We start from the raw sequence: 12,104 nt of genomic DNA, 5'->3' as shown, positions 1-12,104 counted from the left end.
TGTTGGATCAATCGCAACGTTCCACGATTGCATCCTATCACAAGTGAGGATCCGTTCGCGCAAAGCGACCCATAACAGGAAGGAGTACTTCGGTGTGGACTGTGAAAACCATATCCCTCTACTCCACACGCACTTTGGAGAAGCGGTACGAAGCTGGATCCATGTTTTCCTTGCAGAGAACATATTGTTGTATACTCCTTCTTTCTGTTTCCAAAGAGCAACATCCTCCTCTTGGCTTATAACACAATGCAGTGCTGCAATCTCTTCCTCTACCTCATTTAAAATGTTCTCTCTATGTATTCTTCGTCGGTGATTTCCAATCACATCCGCAACTACTGCATTACCTGAGATTCCCAGAGCAATGCGGCCCCTGTCTCCTAAAACATCCTTGAGACAGCCAAGCTTTGACCACACTCCATGCCAAAACGATGTGTTCTTCCCATTTTTGACTTCCATTCTGAAGAAACGCTTTGCAAGGTCCCTAAGCCTTAACAGCTTCCTCCACGTCCAAGACCCCAAAGCGGTGCTCTCTTTGATCGACCAAAATGACCTTTCCCTGATCAGGTATTGATGTACCCACTTAACCCATAGCGAAGCTCTTGTCGAATGGATTCTCCATATTAGTTTGAGGCTGTGGACCATGTTTATTTCCTTCAAAGGTCTCAGCCCTAGACCCCCCCCCCCCCCCCTCTTCCTTTGGTGAACAAACATCACCTGAACTAACTTTTGCTTTACTTGTTTTCAAGTCAGGCCCCGACCACAGAAAAGCTGAGCATAGTCTCTCAATATCTTTGAGGCAACTACTTGGAAGCCTGAAAGCCTGCATCCAGAAGTTTGTAAGGCTTGTAATGACTGATTTAATGAGCTGCAGTCGACCAGCGTGAGAAAGAAACCGCCCAGTCCATGATTTCATTCTCGATCGAACCTTCTCAACCAATGGTAAGTAGTCTTGGACTGTCATGCGTTTCGTAAGCAAGGGGAGCCCCAAATATTTAACAGGTAAGCTTCCTGAAGCTAACGGAAAGAATGTCCTCTTGATCAGTCGCCATGATCCCCGCAATATACAATGTGGACTTTTCGAGGCTAATCTTCAACCCTGATATGGCAGCAAACTCATCAAAAACCTTGAGGACACCTTCTATAGATCGCTTTGAGCCATCCGTGAAAACCATGAGGTCGTCAGCGAAGCACAAATGCGTTAAGAGGATGTTCTGGCAGCGGGGGTGATAACCTATTTGCTTTCTCTCTGCAGCTCTGTCAATCATCTGTGATAGTACGTTGATGCATATGACGAAAAGGTAGGGAGAAAGAGCACACCCTTGGCGTAAGTCTCTCTTGCTTTGAAAAAACCCAGCCAGTTCCCCATTAATTTGTACTGAGAAGGAGGCTGTGCAGACACATAGCTTCACTCAGTGAATGAACTCCTCCGGGATGTTTATAGCTTTCAGCGTGTTGAGCAGAAACTCCCAATGAACTGAATCAAAAGCTTTCGCAATGTCGATTTTCATTGCACATCTCGGAGAGACATCTTCTTTATGGTAGTCCTTTACTATTTCTGTAGCCAGCAGCAAATTTTCCACTAACAACCTGTCTTTGACAAACGCTGATTGGTTGTGGGCAATGCATTGAGGGAGAGTGGCTTTGAGTCTGTTCGCTATTATTTTAGAAATCACCTTGTACAGAACGTTGCAGCAGGATATGGAGCGATAATCCTTCATCTCAGTAGCATCATCTTTCTTTGGAATGAGGGCTAAGATAGTTGAGTTCAGACCTTTCAGTAAGAAACCCTTGCTGAAGAAGGATTGAACCGCCACTGTGAAGTCTTTCGCAATGATGCTCCAAGAAGCCTTGTAGACTTCTGTGGTGAACCCGTCTGGTCCTGGGGATTTGTCGTTTGGCATGTGGAAGAGTATCTCACGAATCTCCTCCTCTGATACCGGCTTTGTAAGTGTTGATCTTTCAGCATCAGTACATCAAAAATGAAACAGCTCTTGCAGGTCTGCAACTGTTATGTGTTGTAGCACAGATGATTCAAAGGTAAGGAAGTCTTTGAAAAATCTTTCTGCTTCGATTTTAATTTCCTCCTGCGTCGATACCACAACACCAGTCGGGCATTTTATTTCCCTAATGGCATTTCGGACTTCCCGGACCTTAGCAGCTGTGTGGAAAGCCTTGTTATTGTGATCACCTACTTGAAGCCAATGGAGTTTTGACCGCTGTTTCAAAAGCTTTTGTTCTATGTCTGAGATTCTCTTCCATCTCTCAGCTGCTATTAGCTCTGCTCGGATAGTGGTCTGATTTGGGCCCCCCAGCAATTTCTCTTGCTTTTCAAAGAGGTCTTGATAAGCTTCTTTGACCTTTCTTGTCAATTCTCCAAACTTCGCTTTGCTCAACTTCCTCAGCAAAGGTTTTAGAGCTTTCAGGGACTTTGAGAAACGGTGAAGAGCTGATGTCGAGACACACAACGGCTGCGTGTCTTTCCAAAAGTCTTTCATTGTCGTTATGAACTCAGGCATCTCTGCAAGAGCATTTGAGAATTTAAATGGCCTCCGCTTCCTTTCTGTCTTAGTTTTCAGATGCAACCTTCCTCTCAGGTGATCAGAACAGCCTCCTGCCTCAAAGTCTCCATACACTTGAGTACGTTTGTTTAGCCATATTTCATTCACCAAAATCCTGTCAAGCTTTTTGCAGATAAGGCCCTCTTCTCGCTTATTGCACCACGTGTATTTTGGTCCGTGGTAGCCCATATCAGTGAAACTGCAATGTTGGATAACTTCTTCGAAATCTTTCATTCCAGTCGTGATTGAGTTTGCGTTTTGATGATTTGAGTGTTCATCACCTTCCAGTATCTCGTTGAAATCCCCCATGATGATCCACTCCTTATGTCTGAACATGGGAGAGTCCTGATGAGCCTTGAGATCTCCCCACAGTTCCTTCCTCTTCTCTGCTGTGTTGTCCACATAGATAAAAGAACACAAGAACTCCTCTGTTTTCCCTTCCGCAAGAACCGAGACCATTATCATCTGATCTGACTTGAAGACAGGGGTGACTCTCGTTCGTGGACTCCAAATAACCCAAATTCTACCTTTTCTGTTGTGTTCGTAGTTATTTACAAAAGACCAGCCCTTGAACACCGAGAAAACTATACATTCCGACTTGCTTTCTTTAACTCTTGTTTCCAATAATGCTCCAAATTGAAGCCCTTTATTCTGTATCCAATCTCGGACGACCGCGTGTTTTGATTATTTGTTGAGGCCTTTTTCCCAGGGTGTCTGGATTTACTGCTTCCTTTCCTGAGCTCTGGGGAAAGATTTTGTAGTTAGTCTTTGACACCCTTGGCAGAGAAGGTTGCAGAGGTTTCTCTTCAGCAGATGCATTCGATACTTCAGCTCTCATGCCTTACTTTACCTTGTCCACAAACGTGACCTTTTCCCCTGTCTCACTTATGCTCCTTTCCTCCAACTGAGTGACATTTGCCTCCACTTGTTACTCCACACTTGCCTCCACATTTACCTCCACTCCGGTACTGCTTGCTTCCTCCACACTTGCCTCCATATTTACCTCATCCTCATTGGTATCTGTACCTTCATTTTCACTGTCTACAATAGCTTCCTCCTCACTGATATTTTCCTGGTCAACCGGGTTGCCCTTATCATCAACATCAATCAAGGCTGAAAATCGCGTTGTAATTTTCACCTGACCATACTCAAGAGCTTTTGTTGTCGGACTTTTCCCTGATTTTATCATGCAGTGTTATTAGCAGGCTAAGAAAGAGAATTTGTGCAATGGGCCTTTTTGGTAAAATCGAACAAAAGAAGCACCTTGACACCAGCATTCTGAGTCCACATTTGAAAATAATTTGATAAGGAACACTACAAAAATACTGCAGCCCATGATATGTGGGTTATTGTTCTGAAACTAAACAAATACGATGTATATATTTGACTAATGTTAAGAAAAAAGTAAAAATGAACATAAATAAACAAAACTAATCCTCACCTTTATGCCTACTATAGATCGTAAAATAAGGCCGTTCTCTGGGAGAACCCAGTCTGAGAGTTCTTAGCCTGTTGGGACCTTTTCAAGCTCATAGGTTCTGAAGGCCAGTGCCAAACATCGTAAGGTTCTTCCAGCCATCTCTTCGATACCATTTTTGAAATATTGTGCCTGGAAATATCAAAGTAATTCATTGGCAAAGTGTCATGAAAACCTAAGGTTGAGTTGCAGAATCATACAGAACAATAAGATCTGGTGGCTATAGTCACCGACGAGCCGATCAGGATCGGGATCGTGGGATTGGATTACGTCGTCATCGTGTTAGGGATTTTCACGGAGGACGAGTTGCCGAAGTACAAGGTGACGGTGGAGAACGGGATGAGGCTGGCGAAGGAGTACAGTCCCATTCTGAGAATAGATTGGAAAAGAAAACCGCTTCGTTAGCCATACCCGACCCTTCTTTACTCTCTCCTACATCAAATCTCATTTTTCACCAGATCTAACATTTGAGAAGTGGATCCACAGCAAACTCAAACCCAACAAAATATATTGATTCATGAGTAGAGAAACAAAGAGAGGCAAAAAGAAAGAGAAAACTAGGGATTCCGGCACCAGCGTTACTCGCCGCCACCGGAGAAGCTGGAAGCGTAAAGATTATCTGTAAGTTTTTCTATTTTCTCTCTATAGATAGAATGAGTTTAGATTTAATTAATTAGGGATATGATGGTTTTTTTCTTACCAAAATCTTAAAGGTATAAGTGGTTAGTGTAAAGTTGAAAAGTGATATTAGTGACAATTTTCCTAATAAAAATATAAACAATAATATTATAGAGTTACACGGTATATAATACTAAAATGAAAATTATATATTATTTTTAATAATATCAAATATATTTATAAAATAAAAAATATTTGCATAGACGTGCAAGTTAAAATCTAGTACATGTTTAAAAGGAAAACCTAGACAATGAGCTAACCTCCGCAATTATCACCATTAACGAATCAATTGGACTAGTACCAACCACTTTAGATATTTTGTGGATAAGGTGTTAAAAAAAAGGGGATTCTGGATACAATTAACTTTGTAATTCAGTAATGACATTTACAATGTACCAAAAAAAAAAGGAATAAGTTTTATATATGAACCTAGCTTCTTAACATCTCTTTATAATTTCTATATTAAGCAAAAGAAAAACATTTTGTCATCTTCTGTTCTTATAATGGAGTATCTATTTAATCAGTGTTTGATCTATATTTCCCTAAATAGCTTATGATTCTGGCAAAAGGTACTACAAGCTCTTGTAACCCCGTTTGTCGCTTCAAACTTCCAAACATCATTCCACTTTTATACTGCGAGGCGTTTTGGGCTTTGTTGATGTGTCAAAACAAGAGCCGTGTGTCCACGCACAAAACACTCACGGATAGTAACAATGGGCCTAGCCCACTTTTATACAGCGAGGCGTTTTGGGCTTTGTTGATGTGTCAAAACAAAAGCCGTTAGTCCACGCACAAAACACTCACGGATAGTAACAATGGGCCTAGCCCACCTCAGCTAATGCACCAAAAAGAGAAAGACGTGTCGTTTGTCGTTCATACTTGCCGTTTCCAGCAAGAGAAACAGCGACCTCAGTGTTTAGTGACTGGACTGTCAAGATCAGCTCAAGCCGTTCGGATTAATCTGACACAAAAAAAATGTAAAACAAAAAGATAATAAAAACACTATATTATTCGTCTGGGGCAAAATTAAAAAAAAAAACTAAAATAAATAAAAATGAATATAATACATTAAATATTAGAAATACATCATTTAGTTAAAAAATAACTAAAAACTAAAAATTCATACCCGCGCTGGCGCGCGGATCAGGGTCTAGTTATTGTTTATTTTGTTAAAGAAACCAGTGTTTTTTAACCGTTGAGGATGGCCTTAGGAAGAATACATTACACAATGTCACCAGATATTAGCACCTGTGTGGTCTCGAGTCTAGGATGATTAAAGTATGATCCTAACTCTTCCTAGTTAACAAAAATACCTCTTTAATATTAAATGATAAGTCACTTTTATATGTATCACATTCACTTTTTTTTTTGACAGCAAACATTCACAGACTCATGCAGACTCTGTAAACCAAAGTGGCAACTCTGCATCTATGTGTATGACGAAAGATGGCTGAATCCGAGAACTGCGTGCCAAACGATCCGCCTTTGTGTTTTCCGTCCTTGAACGATATCTGAGTTGTTGAAGCTTCTTCTCAAAAGCATAATATCTTCTAGGTAGCCTTCAAATGCTGGCCATTCTTCTGGTTCCGAAACCATCTTCACCACTTTAGAACAATCCGTTGCAAATGTCACCCAAAATTATCTTAAATTCTTCATGTATTCCATTGCCCAAATTAATGCCTCTAACTCCGCATGAAAATACTTAATATTTTTAGTTATTCCGCATAAAATACTCCGCATTCCATTCCATTCACTTTAATTATAAAAATACTTAATTATGTATGTATTTTTATAAATAAAAGTTTTTAACTAATGGACATCAATTAATAATATTTTTATGTTTTTAAATAACAATCCTTCTTTTATATTTTTAGAAATAACAAACCTGAAAAAGCATCTTTAAATCTTTACTATTTGAGATATTTATTTTTATAAATAACAGTTAAGTTATTTTCCTAAAATAAGTAATATAAGTTTATTTAATCCATTAGAATTATTTAAATATTATTTAGATATAAAATATTTTGGATATTTTTAAAGAAATCTAATCGAGTATACATAGATTTATTTTAAATGTCTTGCTTTAAAAAATATATACCGATATGATTAATAACATTTCATATATTTGTTTAAAATAATTAAATATTTTTAATAGTCAATAATTAAAAATATTTAAATATTTTTTAATCAAGGTTTTTATTTTATGTTTAACCAGAGCTATTTTCAAGTGATATGATAGATATTAAAAGAATGAAAGTAAAAATATTTTTTAGTGAATATACTTTTGATTAAATAATTTGGAAAATATATTTATAAAATAATGTAATTAAAAAATATCATGTATATTTTCTTAAGAAGATGAGTTTGAAATGAATGATCTGTGAAAAGCTTCACATATATTTAGGATGGATAATACTCGGGATAAAAAGAAAAGAGTTTTGACATTGTCTCAAGAAAAATACGTTGAAAAGGTTTTGAGTCCGTTTGGAATGTCTCTAGGCAAAGGAAATGACAACTACAGTGGCTTCACAGCTCAGGTTGGAGAACTTAACTAAGACCGAAAAGTTAGAAGAAACAAAATTAATGGAAAATGTTCCATATGCAAATGTTATGGGCTTGATGTACGCAACGATTGGCTCAAGACCTGACTTAGCTTTTGCAGTGGTAATGATGAGCCTGTTTGTGTCAAGTCCATGAAGAGAACATTGGGCTGCAGTTAAGTTGGATTCTCATATATTTTATATGTGCATTATCAAGCAGTTTAACTTTCACTAAAGGATCATATTATTGTGTTGAGGGTTTTAGTGGTTCTGATTATGTGACAGATTTAGACATAAGAAAGTATGTTGCATTATTTGTTCAAGGTTTGAAGCAATACAATGAGTTGGAGAACCTTCAGTCTGTGGTTGCTTTATCCATGACTGAAAACTGAATATATGGCTCTCTCAGTGGCTACCAGAGAAGTCATACAGTTAAAAGCTTTCTCTTAATAGAAGCTTGGACTTCATCCCTGTTTGTACACGATTCGGTTGATTAGAATGAAGAACTTAGAAAATGGGGTGACTAAAGACGTTTTATTAGAATCAACACAATGGGTTACAAGACTGATCAAAGATAGGAGACAAGATCAGAGGTTTAAACGACAAGATCAAAGAGATGATTAGGAAACCCTAAATCTAGCCGCTTAGTATGTGATTTGTTCCAAAAGTCCTCTTCTCGTTGCCTCCTCCTCCTCTCTTATAGTACCCTTGTGCGTGATGCCCTAATCGCGCCTATCCTTTGGGCCTTGTCGCCCAAAGGCCGAGTATGTGGGCCTCGATACTATTTCGTCCGAGCCGAGTATAGCTGATCGGCTCAGCTGACCGGCTTAAAGTACTCTAGGGTCGAGCTGACGTTTCTAGCCGCTAAGCCGACTAAGCTCGATCGACCTTGTCGGGCTAGGGCCTGTTATATGATGGGCCTTGTGGAGGGATGTAATCCATCTCCTACAATAAGTCCCCCCCCAGTTCACTTGTGAGCGGCTTGTCGGTCTCAGTGAATTTGTGGGTCGGGTTCGTTCATATAATAGGACCTAATGTCGACGATGGCTCGTTTTATCGGTGTGTGGTTTTAGTCGCGTACCGCATCTGGTCGCTCCGTGTTGTATCTTCTCACGATGCGTTATGCTTTACTCGGGAGGTAAACTCCTCGAATGAAGAGCCCAAGCGGTCTTTGGATGGTTAACTCTGTTGAGTTGGTTCGGGCCAGAACCGGAGATTAATTTTGGTCCGGTTTCTTGATTGAAAACCGGTTTGGGCGAGAAACCGAACCGTCGCGAGTAGGTTTTTGGGCATTTAGGCGGCCCTTGAAGCCCATTTAGGCCTTTGTAGACCTAATGATGACGCTTCGAAGGGTGCGCCTCGTTTTTGCTATAAATAGGCGTCTCTCCTTGGCTTTCGTCATTCTTCTCTGCAAGCTCAGGTACTCCACTTTCTCTCCCTTCTCTCTACTTTTATTTTCTCTCTCTAGATAAGCCTTCCGTAGCGTAGGGTTTTTTGCTAGTGGTCTAGCTAGTTTAGTCGTTCCCCGAGTAGAAAGGATATGGCTCCAGGGAATCGGCTATCGCGCGAAGAAAAAGGGAAAGACATAGCTACCTCGCCGAGCCCGGCTAGGGATGCAGACGGGGGTCCGTTGGAGGATTTCGACATAATCCATCGTGATGCTCTGCGGGATACGGAGAATATGAGCCTTTCCCAGCGTCTTCTGGTCGCTGACGCCCATAGACAATTTCGCGAAGAAGCCGAAGAAAACGTTGTGAACGAGGATAGGGAGGCGAGTGGTTCTGAAGCGCCTAGCCTTGTCGTAAGGCCTAGGAGACGGGCTCGTCGAAGGGGTGGCATCGGCCAGTCAGACCGTTTTCCCGCCCCGAGAAGTGTTCCGTTCGACGAAGTAGACTGCCGTCCTGTGATTTATCACCCTGGCGGGATTTTCGAAGAACTACCTTCGCTGCCTCCCGAAGCGTTACGCGACCCGCGAGTTCAATCGTGGGGAAACGTTCTCAGTTCCTGCTCTTCCCACGAGACCGTGAAGAGATTGCTGAGGGAGTGTGGTGGCGCCGGAGTCACCTTCATTATTCCTTCGGCTGAACAGCGGCCGTGGTCGCCACCGGTTGGTTACCAATGCGTGTATGAATCCTACTTCAAGGATCAGACGAAGCTCTGGTTCCCAATCCCCAGACTAATCACGTCTTACGCGTTTCGTCGGGATATCGCCATCTCCCAGCTGCTGAACGGGTCGCTGCGCATAGCCGTCATGTTGATGGTTATGGCCGCGGAGATGGATGTTTCGATGAGCGTGAGAGTATTTGAGGAGCTAACTTTTACGAAGGCGGAGCCTAACGGGATCTTCTCGGTAAAGATGAGAGCGAGTTACAACGTTTTGACCGGTCATCCCAACAAGACGCAGGATTGGCAACGTGCATATTTCTTCATTAAGTCCGACGAGCATGCCTTCGAGGAGCCGCCGGGGGACGATTATCGCGTTTTATGGAATAAGCAACTTGGTAGAAATTTGTCTGTTTACTCGTATTCTGATCGATGGTTCTGACGTTCCCTTTTTCTTTTGCAGTTCGTCATCCCAATACGATCGCCTATCCCGAGAAGTTCTTTGAAACCGCTCAACTGATCGCGACGCACAGTCATCTCAGGTGGCCGGATCTTAGTCGGGAGTGGATACGTCGACAACAAGCTAGGATCGCCAGAGGTAAAGTGGTTGTTTACATTAGAGAGATGCTCTTGAATCTTTCTGTAGTCTTCGTATCTGATCTCTCTTTCTTGTATAGTTGATTGGGAATCGAGACTTCCTTGTGTACTCGGTCCCCGCAAATCACGTCTTTCCCTATTTACTCGGAAGCAACAGAAACTTCTCAACCGAGCTAGAAAAATGGAGGGAGTTCCCGACTTGAGTGCTTTGTTAAAAGGGAAGCTTCAAATGCTCTCGACGACACCGTCTTCTGCCGGCGCCTCGGAGGCCAGGCCTGTTCCCGTAGACGGAGATGCGAACTCCGAGCCGCCAGCTCAGAGTTCCCCAAAGAAGAAGACCAACAAGGCCAAAGCCAAGGACAGGAGTGTCCCTTTGGAAGTGGCGCCATCTTCTGCCAATGTCACTGAAGTTGCGGCTAAGAAGAAGAAGAAAAAAGGGAGCAAGAAAAGGTCTCGCGAGGAGGCTTCTGTTGAGGATAGGGAAACCTCAGCTGCCGTAAGGGATGATGATGCGGAAAGAGACGATCCAGCCGATTCTACTCGGGGATCGCCTGAGGAGCGTCCCAAGAAGAAGTCGAAGAAGAAAGTAGCGGAAGACGATGGGACTTCAGCTCCCGAGATTCCTTCCAGAAGTGGAGAAACGGCTACCGAAGTCGGAGATGGATCTCGGGGTGAATCTCCGTCGAGTAAGGGAGCCCCTTCGTCTTCTGCGAGGGAGACCGGTGCGGGAAGCGGAGGTTCGCTTCCGCGGAAGACGGGGGGAGGAGTTCGCTTTCCGGACCGTGTAGAGTTCCTTTACGACGAGGCGACTCCGTTGGTCCTGAATCCACTTCGGTGTGCTGAACTGACTCGCCAGATCCGTGGTGGGACCAAAGAGTTGCCGCCGGTCGAGGACTTATACTTCAAAAAGGAGTATGTTGACGCGGCTATGGCGGGCAGACGGGTAAACTCGCTTTTCTCCTATTTCCCTTTTTCTTCCTTAAAATTTTTCTAAGTTTTTAATGCTTCACGCAGAGCGACGGGAGCATGAATTACCTCGTGGAGAAGTACGACAGCACCCTGAAGCAGACGATGGTCCAGCTGGGCGCCTCGGATAAACTCGCACGGACAAGATTGAGCGTAATCGAGAGGTTACGCGCTGAGAACAAAAAAGCCGGCGACAAAGCGGCCAAAGAGAAAGAGGTCCTCCGAGTTAAGTTTGAGGAGTTGGAGGACAAGCTGAAGTCTGACCGTCTTGCGAAGAAGGACGCTCTCCGCGAGAAAACCCGCTTAGAGCGATTGGTCGCTTCCCTCGAGAAGGAGAAGGCTGAACTCGAGGAAGAGAGGGATGCTGTCGTCGGGACGCTGGTCAAAGAGAGGCAACGTCTGAGGGATTCTAGGGTTCAGGAGGTCACCCGCGAGAGGATCAAGGTCCAGACGGCTATGGCGGACAAGTCTACTCGCTGTATAGGTAAGGTGAAGGGCTATCTGGATCGTCTCATGGTGCGAGAGAAGGCCAAGAACCTGTACGGGCAGGCTTCAGGAACCAAAAAGTGCCTCGAGATGATTAAAGATAGCGGGGTGGCGATTCCGCCGAGTATGATCAACATCTTCTCGGAGCAGGAGAAGATGTATGAAGCTGAAGTCGCCAATCTTTACCTCGAGCCGTTCTCTGAGGATGACTTTGCTCTCTCTCCTCTCAACCTTCCTTCTCGATTTGTGAATGAAGAGCTCATGGGAGTACTTGACCCGTATGGATCGAATGTTGGTCTGATTGGCCACGAGTCAGCCTCCCAGTTGATCACTTCCCGCGAGGCGACTGAAGATCCGATCGATGAGCCGATGGTTGACATTACTTCTGCTTTATCGGAGCGTACCGTCGTTCCCGAAGGAACTGCCATCGAGGAGCGCCTTGACGGGAACGACCCCGAGGAGACCGGGGACCCGATTCAAACAGACACGGGGGATGTAGCCGCTGAAGATCCGGTCTTAGTTTCTTCATCTGAGGAGCGAGAAGGGGACGAAGTGGGCGAGGAGGAGACCAGGTCATCGCCGGCGCTTGTTGAAGAGATGGACCCGATCCTGCCAGTTTCCGACCCTCCCGCTCCGGTTGAAGGCCTTGGTGATCAAGTCGTTGAACGGGAAACGACCGAAGCGCTCGACCCGAGTAGA

At 43.5% G+C, this 12,104-nt stretch overlaps 1 protein-coding gene across 1 annotated transcript; it reads left to right on the top strand.

Moving 5' to 3' along the window:
• The first annotated feature begins 4,371 nt into the window (after window positions 1-4,371).
• LOC103863796 (meiosis-specific protein ASY2-like) lies at window positions 4,372-11,004 on the top strand. Its single transcript, XM_033289641.1, has 3 exons — window positions 4,372-9,754; window positions 9,820-9,954; window positions 10,034-11,004. The coding sequence occupies exons 1-3, from the start codon at window positions 8,794-8,796 to the stop codon at window positions 10,945-10,947; spliced, it is 2,010 nt and encodes a 669-aa protein (XP_033145532.1). The 5' UTR covers window positions 4,372-8,793; the 3' UTR covers window positions 10,948-11,004.
• Window positions 11,005-12,104: the final 1,100 nt, after the last annotated feature.

This window comes from Brassica rapa, chromosome A04 (genome assembly GCF_000309985.2).
Source record: "Brassica rapa cultivar Chiifu-401-42 chromosome A04, CAAS_Brap_v3.01, whole genome shotgun sequence".
In the NCBI taxonomy this organism is placed as follows: domain Eukaryota; kingdom Viridiplantae; phylum Streptophyta; class Magnoliopsida; order Brassicales; family Brassicaceae; genus Brassica; species Brassica rapa.
Note: the sequence above shows the minus strand (reverse complement) of the source record. Positions and strands in the feature narration are given on the sequence as shown.